This window comes from Heptranchias perlo, chromosome 17 (genome assembly GCF_035084215.1).
Source record: "Heptranchias perlo isolate sHepPer1 chromosome 17, sHepPer1.hap1, whole genome shotgun sequence".
Lineage (NCBI taxonomy): Eukaryota > Metazoa > Chordata > Chondrichthyes > Hexanchiformes > Hexanchidae > Heptranchias > Heptranchias perlo.
The window spans coordinates 3,626,628-3,646,285 of record NC_090341.1 but is presented as its reverse complement, the minus strand read 5'-3'; the positions used below and the strand labels follow the sequence as shown (position 1 = coordinate 3,646,285).

General features: G+C 51.3%; 1 protein-coding gene across 2 annotated transcripts in view; it reads left to right on the top strand.

The window, feature by feature from the left end:
- The window catches only part of LOC137334363 (uncharacterized), a 51,380-nt gene extending 35,447 nt beyond the window's left edge, over positions 1-15,933 (top strand). Inside the window, exons 9-15 of one of the 2 annotated variants that reach the window (XM_067999075.1) lie at positions 1,312-1,331; positions 5,768-5,812; positions 10,026-10,076; positions 10,445-10,587; positions 11,283-11,472; positions 12,705-12,915; positions 15,821-15,933. In XM_067999075.1, coding sequence (XP_067855176.1) covers positions 1,312-1,331; positions 5,768-5,812; positions 10,026-10,076; positions 10,445-10,587; positions 11,283-11,472; positions 12,705-12,897 — 642 coding nt within the window. In that variant the 3' untranslated portion in view covers positions 12,898-12,915; positions 15,821-15,933. Of the gene's footprint in view, positions 1-1,311; positions 1,332-5,767; positions 5,813-10,025; positions 10,077-10,444; positions 10,588-11,282; positions 11,473-12,704; positions 12,921-15,820 lie in introns of both variants that reach the window. The other variant, XM_067999074.1, reaches the window with a different exon arrangement.
- The last annotated feature ends 3,725 nt before the right edge of the window (positions 15,934-19,658 follow it).

Below are 19,658 nucleotides of genomic sequence, written 5' to 3'. Positions count from 1 at the left end.
CCTGCCCTGGGAGTGTTTGATGGGACAGTGCAGAGGGAGCTTTACTCGGTATCTAACCCGTGCTGTACCTGCCCTGGGAGTGTTTGATGGGACAGTGTAGAGGGAGCTTTACTCTGTTACAAACCCGTGCTGTACCTGCCCTGGGAGTGTTTAATGGGACGGTGTAGAGGGAGCTTTACTCTGTATCTAACCAGTGCTGTACCTGCCCTGGGAGTGTTTGATGGGACAGTGTAGAGGGAGCTTTACTCTGTATCTAACCCTGTACCTGCCCTGGGAGTGTTTGATGGGACAGTGTAGAGGGAGCTTCACTCTGTTACAAACCCGTGCTGTACCTGCCCTGGGAGTGTTTAATGGGACAGTGTAGAGGGAGCTTTACTCTGTATCGAACCCGTGCTGTACCTGCCCTGGGAGTGTTTGATGGGAAAGTGTAGAGGGAGCTTTACTCTGTATCTAACCCGTGCTGTACCTGCCCTGGGAGTGTTTGATGGGACAGTGTAGAGGGAGCTTTACTCTGTATCTAATCCTGTACCTGCCCTGGGAGTGTTTGATGGGACAGGGTAGAGGGAGCTTTACTCTGTATCTAACCCGTGCTGTACCTGCCCTGGGAATGTTTGATGGGACAGTGTAGAGGGAGCTTTACTCTGTATCTAACCTGTGCTGTACCTGCCCTGGGAGTGTTGGATGGGACAGTGTAGAGGGAGCTTTACTCGGTATCTAACCCGTGCTGTGCCTGCCCTGGGAGTGTTTGATGGGACAATGTAGAGGGAGCTTTACTCTGTATCTAACCTGTGCTGTACCTGCCCTGGGAGTGTTTGATGGGGACAGTGTAGAGGGAGCTTTACTCCGTATCTAACCCGTGCTGTATCTGCCCTGGGAGTGTTTGATGGGACACTGTAGAGGGAGCTTTACTCGGTTTCTAACCCGTGCTGTATCTGCCCTGGGAGTGTTTGATGGGACAGTGTAGAGGGAGCTTTACTCTGTATCTAACCCGTGCTGTACCTGCCCTGGGAGTGTTTGATGGGACAGTGTAGAGGGAGCTTTACTCTGTATCTAACCCGTGCTGTATCCGCCCTGGGAGTGTTTGATGGGACAGTGTAGAGGGAGCTTTACTCTGTATCTAACCCGTGCTGTACCTGCCCTGGGAGTGTTCACTGCTGACACTCAGTGAAAGTGCTCCATTGCCCAGAGCTGATATCCTTGACTTTGACGAGTACAAAACCTCTCTGCACAGATAATGAATGATGGTTTTAAGTTCTTGTAGTGACTGAGCTGTACCCCTCACCTTCTGATTTTTTTGCCCTATTTGCACAGGAACCCCAAAAACCACAAAAGTAAGTATATTTCAAAAACATGAGGGCCGAGGGATAAGTCGAGACTGTGTGAATAGTGAGACTTGCATTTATATAGCGCCTTTCACAACATTAGGACATCCCCAAGCGCTCCACAGTCAATTATGTACTTTTCGAAGTGTAGTCACTGTTATAATGTAGGAAACGTGGCAGCCAATGTGCGCACAGCAAGATCCCACAAACAGTAATGTGATCAACTTTTTTTTTTAAAGAGTTGTTGTTTGAGTGATAAATATTGGCCTCAGGACACCGTGGAGATCTCCACTGCTCTTCTTCAAATAGTGCCAGGGGATCTTTTATGTCCACCTAAGAGGGGCAGACAGGAACTCGGTTTAACATCTCATCCGACAATGCAGCACTCTCTCGGTACTGGCACTGGGAGTGTCGGCCTGGATTATGTCTCTGGAGTGAGACTCAAACCCACGACCTTCTGACTCACAGGCGAGAGTGCTGACCACTGAGCCTCGGATACAGAACAGAGCCTCCCAGTTCAGTAGGAGCTCATCACAGCTCACACAAGTTTCCTTTTCGAATGTTTGATTGAAATTCAGAACTCTGTGGATGAAAATGGCCTCTGTGTTTTTTATTATTTTGATTTTTTCCCTCTCCTCTCCTGAGCCTCTGTGCGGGTTCACTGACTGCAGGCCCTCCCGTGTACCTTGGCCCATCAGTGAGTGTTGGCAGGTCCATCGTGGAATCGCAGAATGTTCCGGCACAGAATCCGACCATTTGGCCAATCAAATTCTGTTGTTTTTCTCCACTAGACACCCAGTCTGATCCCACTCTCCCCTCACTCCCCGTACCCTTTAATCCCCCACCCAGTCTAATCCCACTCTCCCCTCACTCCCCGTACCCTTTAATCCCCCACCCAGTCTAATCCCACTCTCCCCCTCACTCCCCGTACCCTTTAATCCCCCACCCAGTCTAATCCCACTCTCCCCTCACTCCCCGTACCCTTTAATATCCCACCCAGTCTAATCCCACTCTCCCCCTCACTCCACGTACCCTTTAATCCCCCACCCAGTCTGATCCCACTCTCCCCTCACTCCCCATATGCTTTAATATCCCACCCAGTCTGATCCCACTCTCCCCTCCTTCTCTGTACCCTTTAATATCCCACCCAGTCTGATCCCACTCTCCCCTCCTTCTCCGTACCCTTTAATATCCCACCCAGTCTAATCCCACTCTCCCCCTCACTCCCCGTACCCTTTAATATCCCACCCAGTTTAATCCCACTCTCCCCCTCACTCCCCGTACCCTTTAATATCCCACCCAGTCAAATAGCTCACTGACACACACATATATACAATGAGGCACCAGAGGGAGTCTGATTCCCACAGCATCCAAACCCCAGCAACAGTCAGGAGAAGTGGGGGAGAAATTATGCTCTTTCTCAGCAGTGTGTATTTTTCTCTTGTGGTTAATATCAGCTCTGCTACAGTTTCTGGTGGCCGACACCAGGTGGCAGTGCCCTCCAGCAGATGCCGCCTGAGCCCTTCCTCACACTAGATTCCCCTGTGCCTTAGACGGTGCTATTTAGGATCGAGGCTTTGTTGTCTGCCCGAGAACGGGAAACAAACTGCTGGCAGGAGAGTGAAGCAGCTGCACAAAGTGTGTCTGTGCTTATTATGTACAATATGGACAGGCTGCCGTTTGTTTCCAGACAGCAGTGTCTGGGGGGCTGTGCCCACCCCAGGGGTCACCAACCCTCCAGGATTGTCCCAGAGTCTCCAGCAATTAAACATTAATCTCCAGCACACTGCTGGGAGCAAAAACATAGGGTCATAGAATCATAGACTCTCACAGCACAGAAGGAGGCCATTCGGCCCATCGTGCCTGTGCCAGCTCTTTCAATGAGCAATACAATCAGTCCCACTTCCCCGCTCTTTCCCCATAGCCCTGCACATTTTCCCCCTTTAAGTATTTATCCAATTCCCTTTTGAAAGTTATTATTGAATCTGTTTCCACCGCCCTTTCAGGCAGTGAATGCCAGATCATAACAACTCGCTGTGTAAAAAATAATTCTCCTCATCTCCCCCTCTGGTTCTTTTGCCAATTACCTTAAATCTGTGTCCTCTGGTTACCGACCCTCCTGCCAGTGGAAACAGTTTCTCCTTATTGATGATGCCGTGTCAGAAACCCCTGGCTTTCAAAGCTCACGGTTACATCGGGAGGGAGTCCAGCCAAGAAAGAAAGCAAGACTTGCATTTATATAGCGCTTTTCACAACCTCAGGACGTCCGAAAGCACTTTACAGCCAATTAAGTATTTTTGAAGTGCAGTCACTGTTGTAATGTGGGAAACACAGCAGCCAATTTGCGCACAGCAAGATCCCACAAACAGCAATGAGATAATGATCAGATCATCTGTTTTTTAGGGATGTTGGTTGAGGGCTAAATAATGGCCCAGGACACCGGGGAGAACTCCCCTGCTCTCCTTCAAATAGTTTCCATGGGATCTTTTACGTCCAACTGAGAGGGCAGACGGGACCTGGGTTTAAGGTCTCTTCCGACAGTGCAGCACTACCTCGGTACTGCACCGGGAGTGTCAGCCTGGATTGTGGGCTCAAGTCTCTGGGGTGGGACTTATGTCTCACAGCCAAGAGTGCGCCCCACTGAGCCACGGCTCCAAGAATGTTGGAGACAGGCCCCGTTCTCTGTGTCGGCAGCTGTGCCGCGGACCGTGTGGCGGGGTGGCGGGGGGGGAGCTGGCGGGAGGGTGTAACGGAAGCGGTGTGGGAGAGCGGAGGTATCTCAACCCCAAATAAACGGTCCCTTCGCCAACACTCCGTACCAAACGCATCTTCCAAAAGCTGACTTTCATCGGCAGGAGCCCTCGGGTCACACACCACAAGTGAATTACAGGCTGGGGATCAATATTTTGGTATAATTTAAAGACTGTTTTCAGATCAAAGCTGGAATTTGAGATCCTCTCGAGTCAGTGTTAATGATGCTCCTTAGTCCTCATCAATGTTGTCAGCTGTGCTTCTGTGGGTAGCATCTGAGTCTGGAGGTCGTGGGTTCAACGCCCACTCCAGAAACTTGAGCCCATAATCCAGACTGATACTCCCAGTGCAGTACTGAGGGAGTGCTGCACTGTCGGAGGTGCCGTCTTTCGGATGAGATGTTAAACTGAGGCCCCGTCTGCCCTCTCAGGTGGATGTAAAAGATCCCATGGCCACTATTTTGAAGAAGAGCAGGGGAGTTGTCCCTGGTGTCCTGGGGGCAGTATTTATCCCTCAACCAACATCATTAAAAATCAGATTACATGGTCATTTATCTCATAGTTGATTGTGGGATCTTGCTGTGCACAAATTGGCTGCTGTGTTCCCTACATCACAACAGTAACTACCCTTCAAAAAGTATTTAATTGGCTGTAAAGCGCTTTGGGACATCCTGAGGATGTGAAAGGCTCTATATAAATGCAAGCTTGTTCTTTCTTTAACTGTTCAGCTGTAAAATGCAACGTCCAGTCTGGTACAGGAATTGTTGGATGGTAAAAGACCAAGCTCCATCTAGTTCACTTTCTACCACCCTGGTAGTCGTCTGAATCAATGATAATGGAGTTGTTGACCAATCACAGCAATCAATCTCCATCAGTGAGTCTACAACAGACATGAGGTGAGGTAAACCCCCAGTGATGGAGAGCTCTGGGAACCATGAGTCCAAATGTGATCCCAGACTGGTTGGTGGTAGGGGCTGAAATTTGACCTCAGTGCGTCTGGGTAGTGGAGCAGAGAGAAGGAAAACAGAATCAGGCCACGTTCCTGCTCCTGATTCAAGTCTAGTGATCTCGGCTGAAGGGCGTGCATTTGTGCTTGAGCACGCGTGTGTGGTAGTGTGTACATGTGTATACACACATATGCACACGCGCACACACATGCCCTGGCATTCACAGACTGGACACGTGCCGAAGAATGGGGTGAGTTATCAGGGGACAGGTCGTGCCTGAGGCACTGAACCACAGTGAGAGTCAGCACCTTCAGGAGAGGAGGGGACCCGTACCCCAGTGAGAGTCAGCACCTTCAGGAGAGGAGGGGACCTGTACCCCAGTGAGAGTCAGCACCTTCAGGAGAGGAGGGGACCTGTACCCCAGTGAGAGTCAGCACCTTCAGGAGAGGAGGGGACCTGTACCCCAGTGAGAGTCAGCACCTTCAGGAGAGGAGGGGACCCGTACCCCAGTGAGAGTCAGCACCTTCAGGAGAGGAAGGGACCTGTACCCCAGTGAGAGTCAGCACCTTCAGGAGAGGAGGGGACCCGTACCCCAGTGAGAGTCAGCACCTTCAGGAGAGGAGGGGACCCGTACCCCAGTGAGAGTCAGCACCTTCAGGAGAGGAGGGGACCTGAACCCCAGTGAGAGTCAGCACCTTCAGGAGAGATGTATTGTACTTGAATTAAATTTCTCCATTTCTATCAACAGAAAGAAGATAACAGCTACGGACTGGATTAACGTGGAGATAAAGAGGTAAGGTAGATTCTACATGGGCTGTGGGATGAGATTAAATAGTTGGGTAGAGTCCATGAGAGGGGCAGACAGGGCCTTGGTTTAACATCTCATCCGACAATGCAGCTCTCTCTCGGTACTGGCACTGGGAGTGTCGGCCTGGATTATGTCTCTGGAGTGAGACTCAAACCCACGACCTTCTGACTCACAGGCGAGAGTGCTGACCACTGAGCCTCGGATACAGAACAGAGCCTCCCAGTTCAGTAGGAGCTCATCACAGCTCACACAAGTTTCCTTTTCGAATGTTTGATTGAAATTCAGATCTCTGTTGATGAAAATGGCATCTGTGCTTTTTATTATTTTGATTTTTTTTCCCTCTCCTCTCCTGAGCCTCTGTGCGGGTTCACTGACTGCAGGTCCTCCCGTGTACCTTGGCCCATCAGTGAGTGTTGGCAGGTCCATCGTGGAATCGCAGAATGTTCCGGCACAGAATCCGACCATTTGGCCAATCAGATTCTGTTGTTTTTCTCCAGTAGACACCCAGTCTGATCCCACTCTCCCCTCACTCTCCGTACCCTTTAATATCCCACCCAGTCTAATCCCACTCTCCCCCTCACTCTCCGTACCCTTTAATATCCCACCCAGTCTAATCCCACTCTCCCCCTCACTCTCCGTACCCTTTAATATCCCACCCAGTCTAATCCCACTCTCCCCCTCACTCCCCATACCCTTTAATATCCCACCCAGTCTGATCCCACTCTCCCCCTCACTCCCCATACCCTTTAATATCCCACCCAGTCTAATCCCACTCTCCCCCTCACTCTCCGTACCCTTTAATATCCCACCCAGTCTAATCCCTCTCTCCCCTCAAAACCCGTACCCTTTAAAATTCCACCCAGTCTAATTTCATTCTCCCGCTCACTCCCCGTACCCTTTAATATCCCACCCAGTTTAATCCCACTCTCCCCTCACTCCCCGTACCTTTTAATATCCCACCCAGTCAAATAGCTCACTGACACACACATATATACAGTGAGGCACCAGAGGGAGTCTGATTCCCACAGCATCCAAACCCCAGCAACAGTCAGGAGAAGTGGGGGAGAAATTATGCTCTTTCTCAGCAGTGTGTATTTTTCTCTTGTGGTTAATATCAGCTCTGCTACAGTTTCTGGTGGCCGACACCAGGTGGCAGTGCCCTCCAGCAGATGCCGCCTGAGCCCTTCCTCACACTAGATTCCCCTGTGCCTCAGACGGTGCTATTCAGGATCGAGGCTTTGTTGTCTGCCCGAGAACGGGAAACAAACTGCTGGCAGGAGAGTGAAGCAGCTGCACAAAGTGTGTCTGTGCTTATTATGTACAATATGGACAGGCTGCCGTTTGTTTCCAGACAGCAGTGTCTGGGGGGCTGTGCCCACCCCAGGGGTCACCAACCCTCCAGGATTGTCCCAGAGTCTCCAGCAATTAAACATTAATCTCCAGCACACTGCTGGGAGCAAAAACATAGGGTCATAGAATCATAGACTCTCACAGCACAGAAGGAGGCCATTCGGCCCATCGTGCCTGTGCCAGCTCTTTCAACGAGCAATACAATCAGTCCCACTCCCCCCTGCTCTTTCCCCATAGCCCTGCACATTTTCCCCCTTTAAATATTTATCCAATTCCCTTTTGAAAGTTATTATTGAATCTGCTTCCACCGCCCTTTCAGGCAACGCATTCCAGATCATAACAACTCGCTGTGTAAAAAATAATTCTCCTCATCTCCGGTCTGGTTCTTTTATCAATTACCTTAAATCTGTGTCCTCTGGTTACCAACCCTCCTACCAGTGGAAACAGTTTCTCCTTATTGATGATGCCGTGTCAGAAACCCCTGGCTTTCAAAGCTCACGGTTACATCGGGAGGGAGTCCAGCCAAGAAAGAAAGCAAGACTTGCATTTATATAGCGCCTTTCACAACCTCAGGATGTCCCAATTCGCTTTATGGCAATTTAAGCCTATTTGTGCACAGCAAGATCCCACAAACAGCAATGAGATAATGATAAGATCATCTGTTTTTTACTGATGTTGGTTGAGGGCTAAATAATGGCCCAGGACACCGGGGAGAACTCCCCTGCTCTTCTTCAAATAGTTTCCATGGGATCTTTTACGTCCAACTGAGAAGGCAGATGGGACCTCGTTTTAATGTCTCCTCTGAAAGATGGCACCTCTGACAGTGCAGCACTGCCTCGGTACTGCACCGGGAGTGTCAGCCTGGATCGTGGGCTCAAGTCTCTGGGGTGGGACTTGAACCCACGACCTTCTGACTCACAGCCAAGAGTGCGCCCCCCTGAGCCACGGCTCCAAGAATGTTGGAGACAGGCCCCGTTCTCTGTGTCGGCAGCTGTGCCGCGGACCGTGTGGCGGGGTGGGGGGGGGGGGAGCTGGCGGGAGGGTGTAACGGAAGCGGTGTGGGAGAGCGGAGGTATCTCAACCCCAAATAAACGGTCCCTTCGCCAACACTCCGTACCAAATACATCTTCCAAAAGCTGACTTTCATCGGCAGGAGCCCTCGGGTCACACACCACAAGTGAATTACAGGCTGGGGATCAATAATTTGGTATAATTAAAAGACTGAGTTCGAAGGTCGTGGGTTCAACGCCCACTCCAGAGATTTGAGCCCATAATCCAGACTGGCACTCCCAGTGCAGTACTGAGGGAGTGCTGCACTGTCAGAGGTGCCGTCTTTTGGATGAGATGTTAAACCGAGGCCTCATCTGCCCCCTCAGGTGGATGTAAAAGATCCCATGGCCACTGTTCGAAGAAAATCAGGAGTCCTGGGGCCAATATTTATCCCGCAACCAACATCACTAAAACTGATTATCTGGTCATTTATCTCATTGCTGTTTGTGGGATCTTGCTGTGTGTAAATTGGCTGCTGTGTTTCCTACATCACAACAGTGACTACCTTTCAAAAAGTATTTCATTGGCTGTAAAGCGCTTTGGGACATCCTGAGGATGTGAAAGGCTCTATATAAATGTAAGCTTGTTCTTTCTTTAACTGTTCAGCTGTAAAATGCAACGTCCAGTCTGGTACAGGAATTGTTGGATGGTAAAAGACCAAGCTCCATCTAGTTCACTTTCTACCACCCTGGTAGTCGTCTGAATCAATGATAATGGAGTTGTTGGCCAATCACAGCAATCAATCTCCATCAATGAGTCTGCAACAGACCCAGACATGAGGTGAGGGAAACCCCCCAGTGGGGGAGAGCTTTGGGAACCATAGGTCCAAAGTCACCTGTTCCTCCCAAGTATTGCTACACTTACCACAGGTCATGTCTCAAATTACTGTATCGCAAAATGGTACTGAGCCACAGAGAGACAAGCAAGATCCCAGGTTTGAGCTTTGGTCTGTGCCCAGCATTGTGACCCAGACTGGTTGGTGGTAGGGGCTGAAATTTGACCTCAGTGGGTCTGGGTAGTGGAGCAGAGAGAAGGAAAACAGAATCAGGCCATGTTCCTGCTCCTGATTCATGTCTAATGATCTCGGCTGAAGGGCGTGCATTTGTACCTCAGCGCGCGTGTGTGGCAGTGTGTACACGCATATACGCACACGCACACACCTTGTCACTCACAGAATGGGGCAAGAAGAATGGGGTGAGCTATCAGGGGACAGGTGGTGCCTGAGGCACTGAATCACAGTGCGAATGAGCACCTTCAGGAGAGGAAGGGACCTGTACCCCAGTGAGAGTCAGCACCTTCAGGAGAGGAAGGGACCTGTACCCCAGTGAGAGTCAGCACCTTCAGGAGAGGAGGGGACCTGTACCCCAGTGAGAGTCAGCACCTTCAGGAGAGGAGGGGACCTGTACCCCAGTGAGAGTCAGCACCTTCAGGAGAGGAAGGGACCTGTACCCCAGTGAGAGTCAGCACCTTCAGGAGAGGAGGGGACCCGTACCCCAGTGAGAGTCAGCACCTTCAGGAGAGGAGGGAACCTGTACCCCAGTGAGAGTCAGCACCTTCAGGAGAGGAGGGGACCTGTACCCCAGTGAGAGTCAGCACCTTCAGGAGAGGAGGGGACCTGTACCCCAGGGAGAGTCAGCACCTTCAGGAGAGGAGGGGACCTGTACCCCAGTGAGAGTCAGCACCTACAAGAGAGGAGGGGACCTGTACCCCAGTGAGAGTCAGCATCTTCAGGAGATGGGGCCAGGGGAAATGCAGGCTGAGGATGTATTGTACTTGAATTAAATTTCCCTATTTCTAGCAACAGAAAGAAGATAACACCTACGGACTGGATTAACGTGGAGATAAAGAGGTAAGGTAGATTCTACATGGGCTGTGGGGGGAGATTAAATGGGTGGGTAAAGTCCACAAGAGTGGCAGACCGGGCCTCGGTTTAACGTTTCACTTGAAAGACGGCACCTCCAACTGTGCAGCACTCCCTCAGTACCGCACTGGGAGTGTCGGCCTGGTTTAGGTGCTCAAGTCTCTGGAGTGGGGGCTCGAACCCACGATGCTCCAACTCACAGGCGAGAGAGTGATTCCCCAACTGAGCCACGGCTTAACATGTGGAGGAAAGAAAGGGGGCGGGGGGGGGGGGGAACATAAAAGAAAAATAATTTTCTCAAAATGCTGGTAGCAGAAGATTGTAAACAGAACGGGAATTGTCCCCTTTGTGATCAGACGTGAGACGCAGAAAGTCACCAAGATGGAGCGCGAGACGATGAACGAGGAACGGCGCTTGACGCATTACCTGCAGCGCGTCGAACGCCAGCGCAATCTGCCCAGACATGAGAACTGTATCCAACCGCAGGTCATACGACAAGGTGAGGCGGCCCCTCTCTCTCTCTTGCTCTCCCTCGCTCTCTCTGTCTCTCTCTTGCTCTCGTTCTCTCTCTCTGTCTCTCTCTTGCTCTCGTTCTCTCTCGTTCTCTCTCTCGCTCTCTTGTGCTCTCGCGCTTTTTCTCGCTCTCTAGCACAACCTTGTGATCATATCCCTCCATGGCCCTCGCCCCCTCCCTATCTCTGTAACCTCCTCCAGCCCGACGACCCTCCGAGATCTCCGCATTTCTCCAACTCTGGCCTATTGCTCATCGCTCACTCCCTTCACTCCACCATTGGCGGCCATGCCTTCACTTTGGACAAAATGGAATCAAGGGATATGGGGATCGGGCGGGACAGTGGAGTTGAGGTAGAAGATCAGCCATGATTTTATTGAATGTTGGAACAGGCTCGAGGGGCCGAATTTCTTATGTTCCTCAGCTGCCTAGGCCCTAAGCTCTGGAATTCCCTCCCTAAACCTCTCTGCCTCTCTCTCCTCCTTTAAGACGCTCCTTAAAACCTATCACTTTCCTGATATCTCCATGTGCGGCTCGGTGTCAGATTATTATCTGATTTACACTGCTGCAAATGTTTTCGGGACATTTTTACTGTGTTAAATGCAAGTTGTTGTAGCTGTTCTTGAATTAACTCAAAGAATCAGGCCTGCACCATGGCTAACTCACTCACCCTTTGCTTCCAGTGTCTGCCGATCAAGTACTGGTCTCACCTCAAGTGCCTCCTCCGGTTGTCCAAGGCCACCTGCCGATCTCCACCAGCCGCCTCCGACCCAGGATTCCGTACCAGATGTCGATGTCGGTGCTGCACCCACCGACTGGAAGGCCGGGGGTTGCCCCCTCTCGGCCGCTTTTGCCAGAGGATCCTCGGAACCGGTCAGCGGAGACTCCGGGGGTGCTAATGACTTGTCCACCATGCCAGCTGGCCAAGGGCATTCGGTTACCCAATCGCACTGCCACCTCCTTCCCCCCCCCCCCCCCCCCCCACCGCATCGTGCCCCGGGGCGGAGGTGGGGGGGATCGATGACCCTTACAGGGGTCGGCAGGTGTGCTGAGGGTCACGGCGAAGGGGGCGGGGGGCCAGAGTTTGCCAGGAGCTTCTGTCGGCAGATGAGCCTCCCCCGCCAACCTCGCGGGCTGGGGGAGTCACCCCCGAAAATGCGTTAACGCCCCAAGGCCGACCGGGTCGGTGGCGGGGTGAGGAGGGGGGGTCGCTGTGGTTTCCCGGGTCACCGGGCGCGGCAACGCAAGGGGGCGCAGTGCGACTGAACATCACGGCGGAGGGGGGAAGGGGACGGGGGTGGGGGAAGGGGACCTGGGGGAGGGAGGGGAGGGGGGAGCAGGGGAGAAGGAGAGAGGGAGCGGGAGTGGGGGGCCGGGAGGGGGGGATTTGGTAGTGGAATGGGGAGGGGGTGTGGGGAATAAGGGAGCAGGAAGGGGCGATTCGTGGAGGGAAAGGTAGAGGGGAGGGGATTTGGGGAGCGGGGGTATTCGGGGAGGGGCAGTGGGGGAGGGGAGGGGTGATTCGGGCAGCAGGGGGGTTAATTCGGGGAGAGGGTGATTCGGGGAGGGGGTGATTCGGGGAGGTGGGGGGGGGGAGTGGGGGAGGGCAGTGATTCGGGGAGGGGTTGATTCGGGGAGGGAGAGTGGGGGAGGGCGGTGATTCGGGGAGGGGGGAGTGGGGGAGGGGATAATTCGGGGAGGGGGGAGGGGGTGATTCGGGGTGGGAGGGCAGTGATTCGGGGAGGGGGGAGGGGGTGATTCGGGGTGGGAGGGCAGTGATTCGGGATGGGGGAGTGGGGGAGGGCGGTGATTCGGGGTGGGAGGGCAGTGATTCGGGGAGGGGGGAGGGGGTGTTTCGGGGAGGGGGGAGTGGGGGAGGGCGGTGATTCGGGGTGGGAGGGCAGTGATTCGGGGAGGGGGGAGGGGGTGTTTCGGGGAGGGGGGAGTGGGGGAGGGCGGTGATTTGGGGAGGGGGGAGTGGGGGAGGGCGGTGATGTGATTTACTGGCCGACAGCCGCCGATGGTGGAGGCCCAGCATTCTATGGGGCCGAAGGCTAATAATAGTAACAGTCAACCCTTTATTTTTTGTGTGTGTGTGTCACCAGCATGTACGTCATAGTCAGAGATACTTACGCTCCACCTAAGATGCCCGTGCCAACCCCGCTGGAGGAGAGGTTGCTGAAGGAACGCTTCCCGAACTATAAGCTGCCGTTCAGTAGGCAGCGACCCAGGCTGATTGAACGGAGGGTTTACACCCCATCCATGACATCCATGTGTATCCCCCGAGAAATGACCTGACGAGACGACACGTCGAAGGTCTGGTATGAAGCTAAGAGTGTTCCGACTAGGCTGAGCAGACTGCTGTTATTAGACTGCCTTGATTTTAAAATTCAAATCCCTCCGTGGCCTCGCGCCCCTCCCTATCTCTGTAACCTCCTCCAGCCCCTACAACCCTCCGAGATTTCTGCACTCCTCCGATTCTGGCCTCTTGCGCATCCCCGATTTCCATCACTCCACCATTGGCGGCCGTGCCTTCAGCTGCCTGGGCCCTAAGCTCTGGAATTCCCTCCCTAAACCTCTCCGCCTCTCTCTCCTCCTTTAAGATACTCCTTAAAACCTACCTCTTTGACCCAACCTTTTGGTCACATGTCCTAATATTAATGGTGCTCAATGTCAATTTTTGTCTGATTTCGCTCCTGTGAAGCGCCTTGTGTTTTGCTACGTTAAAGGTGCTATATAAATGCAACTTATTGTTGTTGAAATGAGTCTGGGGCAGCATGAACTCAGTCCCTGGGTGGGAAGGGGGAACGTGCGTCACAGTTCTGATCAGGACCGGGTACAAGGAAGGCTAGTGCAGGAAATTAACAAATTCACAGAAATGCGTTCAGGGGAACTCTTCTGAGCTTGTAATTGGACCACCTTCATATGCAACAGAAGAGAGAGCTTTACTCTGTAATAAAATCAGAACATGCTGGAGAAGCTCAGCGAGTCAGGCAGCGTCTGTGGAGAAAGAGACAGAGTTAACGTTTCAGGTCGATGACCTTTCGTCAGAACGGGAAGATGTTAAAAGAGTTAAAGTTTTTGAACAAGTACAGAGCCAGGGAAAGGGGGGGAAGGCGGAGGGGAGGAAAGAACAAAAGGGAGGGTCTGTGATAGGGTGGAGGGCAGGAGTGATTAAATGTCAAAAGGGATGATGGTGCGAGGCAAGGAGGGTGGGAATGGGACAGGGTAAGAAACAAAAGATTGATCAGGAGTAGCTGTAAATGGCAGCAGCAGAACCATTCCCAGCACTGGCTGACCGGAGAAACGGGAGCAGTGGTTCTGATCTGAAGTTATTGGAATCAGTGTTGAGTCCGGAAGGTTGTAAAGTGTCTAAAGGAAAGGTGAGGTGCTGTTCCTCGAGCTTCCGTTGAGATTCATTGGAACAGTGTAAGAAGCCGAGGGCAGAGAGGTCAGAGTGGGAGTGGGACGGGGAATTAAAATGGCAAGTGACCGGCAGGTCAGGGTCACACTTGCGGACTGAGCAGAGGTTCAGCAAAGCGATCACCCAGTCTGCGTTTGGTCTCCCCATTGTAGAGGAGAGCGCATTGTGAGCAGTGAATACAATACACTAAATTAAAAGAAGTACAAGGATTACTTTGTATCTAACCCGTGCTGTACCTGCCCTGGGAGTGTTTGATGGGACAGTGTAGAGGGAGCTTTACTCTTTATCTAACCCGTGCTGTACCTGCCCTGGGAGTGTTTGATGGGACAGTGTAGAGGGAGCTTTACTCTTTATCTAACCCGTGCTGTACCTGCCCTGGGAGTGTTTGATGGGACAGTGTAGAGGGAGCTTTACTCTGTTTCTAACCCGTGCTGTACCTGCCCTTGGAGTGTTTGATGGGACAATGTATGGAGCTTTACTCTGTATCTAACCCGTGCTGTACCTGCCCTGGGAGTGTTTGATGGGACAGTGTAGAGGGAGCTTTACTTTGTATCTAACCCTGTACCTGCCCTGGGAGTGTTTGATGGGACAGTGTAGAGGGAGCTTTACTCAGTATCTAACCCGTGCAGTACCTGTTTAGGGAGGGAATCCCAGAGCTTAGGGCCTAGGCAGCTGAAGGCACGGCCGCCAATGGTGGAGCGATTAAAATTAGGGATGCACAAGAGGCCACAATTGGAGGAGCGCAGAGACCGCGGAGGGTTGTAGGGCTGGAGGAGGTTACAGAGATGGGGTGGGGGTGGTGAGGCCGTGGAGGGATTTAAACACATAAGGGATCTTTAGAAGTGACAGTGTGAGAGGTCCGGGTTGGATTTGAAACCACATTGAGAGGTGAATGGCCACCCTTTCAACCAGAGTGCCACTCATATCTTTGAGAGAGCTACTGTGGCCAATGCCTTTTACTGAATCTCGGATGTTGCAGAATGGATTGTCCTGGTGTTGGGCACCGGCCGGCCAGTGTCTGGCATGAAAGCCAAAACCTCCCATGAATGACCTAGATTCCGAAACTCAATGTAAAGCGGTTGAGCTTGTAGACGATACCAAAATGATGGTGGTTGGAGGGAGGCGTATTGGAATGAGAGGAAACAGCAGGGAAATTACAGAATGAATTGGACAAAATCTGTAAGAGCAGAAAAGAATGGCCAATGAAATCCAACGTACGGCACAGAGGAAGGAAAAATGGGCAACACAGGTACTCCAGGAATGGGGCTGGAATAGCTACAGGTGGAGATGGAAGAGACCAAGGAGCCTCAGTACACCAACACGTCCAACCAACGTCGAGCAGCAATCAACGAAGCCAATCAGATGCCGCACTTACACAGTTAAACAGTAGATTACAAGCAGAGGAGATTGTGATCTAACTGCACAGGGCTCTGGTCAGACCCACCTCGAGCACTGGGTCCAGTTCTGGTCATCTATAATTTAACCCTTTAAACCCCGGTATCATTCGGGTGAATCTGCGCTGCACCCCCTCCAAGGCCAATATATCCTTCCTGAGGTGCGGTGCCCAGAACTGAACGCAGTCTCTCCGGATGGGGTCTAACTAGAACTAAATATACTGTATACATAACATAACTTCCACCCCATTGTGTTCCAGCCCCCTGAGATAACGGCCAACATTCCATCGGCCTTTAAAATTATTTTTTGCACCTGTCCATTAGCTTTTAGGAGAGTGCTTGTCAACGAAAGGGACTGAGTTGGAATCAGCGTCTAAACTCAATTCTGTCTTTTGCTTTTCAGCTTCCTGTATGTTTGAGAAAAATCTACAAGATTAAGAATTCCTAGAAAGCAGCAGGAGGTGGAAAGTGAAATGCTGCATCTGTTAAATTATTGAAATAAAGGAGGGTCTCGTTCTGCGTTACTTCTCAGTTGTTGACCTGCTTTTGTATTTAATTTGCGTTCATCAAGGTCAAAAAAAGGTTCTCATTTCACTTACCCAGTAATAAACACAACCACGGGTTAGATACAGAGTAAAGCTCCCTCTACACTGTCCCATCAAACATTCCCAGGGCAGGTACAGCACAGGTTAGATACTGAATAAAGCTCCCTCTACACTGTCCCATCAAACACTCCCAGGACAGGTACAGCACGGGTTAGATACAGAGTAAAGCTCCCTCTACACTGTCCCATCAAACATTCCCAGGGCAGGTACAGCACAGGTTAGATACAGAGTAAAGCTCCCTCTACACTGTCCCATCAAACATTCCCAGGGCAGGTACAGCACAGGTTAGATACTGAATAAAGCTCCCTCAGCACTGTCCCATCAAACACTCCCAGGGCAGGTACAGCACGGGTTAGATACAGAGTAAAGCTCCCTCTACACTGTCCCATCAAACATTCCCAGGGCAGGTACAGCACAGGTTAGATACTGAATAAAGCTCCCTCTACACTGTCCCATCAAACACTCCCAGGACAGGTACAGCACGGGTTAGATACAGAGTAAAGCTCCCTCGGCACTGTCCCATCAAACACTCCCAGGGCAGGTACAGCACGGGTTAGATACAGAGTAAAGCTCCCTCTATACTGTCCCATCAAACACTCCCAGGGCAGGTACAGCACGGGTTAGATACAGAGTAAAGCTCCCTCTATACTGTCCCATCAAACACTCCCAGGGCAGGTACAGCACGGGTTAGATACAGAGTAAAGCTCCCTCTACACTGTCTGAACCTCAGAAGAGTGCCCCATATTAGACAAGAGTAGCATTTTTACTATTTGCCCACCAGTGATCCTTCGGCTTAACCTGGTGACTGTGCCAGTTGGGGCCAAGTCCCATATCCACTGGGAAGTGGGGTGAGACGACTAAACTCATTTCAGGTAGGGCCCTTACAGCGAGCTTAGTCTGGGCTGAATTTGAACGCATGTCCCAGACGTGAAAGGCCAGTGTCTGACCTGCTGCACCACCCAGTTTCCGTGAAGTTATATGTTTCAAATGGGTTCTGTTAAGCCGGCGGACATGATCTGCAGACTATGTACAGTGCAGTTTGAAGGCTTTTGATCGGTCTGAAATCAGGAAGTACTGCTTCACACAAAGGGTAGTGATATCAATCGAGCTTGGTGTGTGTATGGGGGTGGAAAATAATCATCACTTCCTGTGTTAGTTTGTTCCAGCTGAGGACAGGCCTGATCTGTGTGAGCTGCCACCTGTGGTAATATTATTAATGTGTTCCACTATTGTTATTACATCACCCAAACACTGACATGTGCCTGTTAATACCACTAACCGGTGACTTGATAGGCAAAGAAGAAAGACTTGCATTTATATAGCGCCTTTCACAACCTCAGGACATCTCGAAGCTCTTTACAGCCAATGTAGTCATTGTTGCAATGTAGGAAACGTGGCATCCAATTTGCGCACAGCAAGATCCCACAAACATGAGATATATGACCAGATCATCTGCTTTAGGTGTTGGTTGGGGGATAAATATATATAAAACATCCCTCACAGGAGCGTTATCAGACATAATTTGACACCGAGCCACATAAGGAAATATTAGGACAGGTGACCACAAGCTTGGTCAAAGAGGTAGGTTTTAAGGAGGCTTTAAAGGTGGAGAGAGAGGTAGAGAGGCGGAGAGGTTTAGGGAGGGAATTCCAGAGCTTAGGGCCGAGGCAGCTGAAGGCACGGCCGCCAATGGTAGAGCGAAGGAAATCGGGGATGCGCAAGAGGCCAGAATCGGAGGAACGCAGAGATCTCGGAGGGTTGTAGGGCTGGAGGAGGTTACAGAGATAGGGAGGGGCGAGGCCATGGAAGGATTTGAACATGAGGATGAGAATTTTAAATTTGAGGCGTTGGACCGGGAGCTGCTAAAACACCGATAGCTGGAACGTTTGATGATTCATCAATCGGGAGTAAGCATTCATTGATTTTTCTTGGTGACCAAAGACTGACATTAAAATTTGCCTGCAGCCCCTGGTTACTCTGATTAATTATTTACCATTTATTTGTATCGTGTTCACTGCCAGTCGGTTTATCTGGGTCAGATCATTAAATGAGGCCGATCACTATTCACTTCTTTTTTAGCAGTTCACTGAATCGTGAACCTCGTGTCATAAATTGATTGTGAACTATCAGCGGCTATTTGCATATATTAATGTCACTGCTTTTTTTTAAAAAAAGCATTTAGTTGAATTTATAGTCAGTAGGGGCAGGTAAATATTCTGATACTCAAGCATTAGCTTACCTCAGTTTATAGCACAGTTCCTCTGAGAGTGAAGGTTGTGGGTTCAGACCCCACGCCCGTGATTTGAGGCCATAATCTGGGCTGACACTCCAGTGCAGTACTGAGGAAGCTCTGCATTTGTTTTCTCGGGATGTGGGCATCGCTGGCAAGGCCGGCATTTATTGCCCATCCCTTGAGAAGGTGGTGATGAGCCGCCTTCTTGAACCGCTGCAGTCCGTGTGGTGACGGTTCTCCAACAGTGCTGTTAGGAAGGGAGTTCCAGGATTTTGACCCAGCGACGATGAAGGAATGGCGATATATTTCCAAGTCGGGATGGTGTGTGACTTGGAGGGGAACGTGCAGGTGGTGTTGTTCCCTTGTGCCTGCTGCCCTCGTCCTTCTAGGTGGTAGAGGTCGCGGGTTTGGAGGCTTTATCGGATGTGCCGTCCTTTAGATAAAATGTTAAAGACCTAATTTGGGATGATGTTAAAGGCAGAATTCAAAGAAAACCACCTCCTCACCACATCCCTCAACCCCACCTACCTCTTTCTCACTGTATCCCCCAACCCCACCTCCCCCCTTTCTCACTGTAACCCTCAACCCCACCTACCTCTTTCTCACTGTATCCCCCAACCCCATCTACCTCTTTCTCACTGTATCCCCCAACCCCACCTACCTCTTTCTCACTGTATCCCCCAACCCCACCTACCTCTTTCTCACTGTATCCCTCAACCCCACCTACCCCCTTTCTCACTGTATCCCCCAACCCCACCTACCTCTTTCTCACTGTATCCCTCAACTCCACCTCCCCTCTTTCTCACTGTATCCCCCAACCCCACCTACCTCTTTCTCACTGTATCCCTCAACCCCACCTCCCCTCTTTCTCACTGTATCCCTCAACCCCACCTACCTCTTTCTCACTGTATCCCCCAACCCCATCTACCTCTTTCTCGCTGTATCCCCAACCCCACCTACCTCTTTCTCACTGTATCCCCCAACCCCACCTACCCCCTTTCTCACTGTATCCCCCAACCCCATCTACCTCTTTCTCGCTGTATCCCCAACCCCACCTACCTCTTTCTCACTGTATCCCCCAACCCCATCTACCTCTTTCTCGCTGTATCCCCAACCCCACCTACCTCTTTCTCACTGTATCCCCCAACCCCACCTACCTCTTTCTCACTGTATCCCCCAACCCCACCTACCCTCTTTCTCACTGTATCCCTCAACCCCACTTACCCTCTTTCTCACTGTATCCCTCAACCCCACCTCCCCTCTTTCTCACTGTATCCCTCAACCCCATCTACCTCTTTCTCACTGTATCCCTCAACCCCACCTCCCCTCTTTCTCACTGTATCCCTCAACCCCACCTACCTCTTTCTCACTGTATCCCTCAACCCCACCTACCTCTTTCTCAC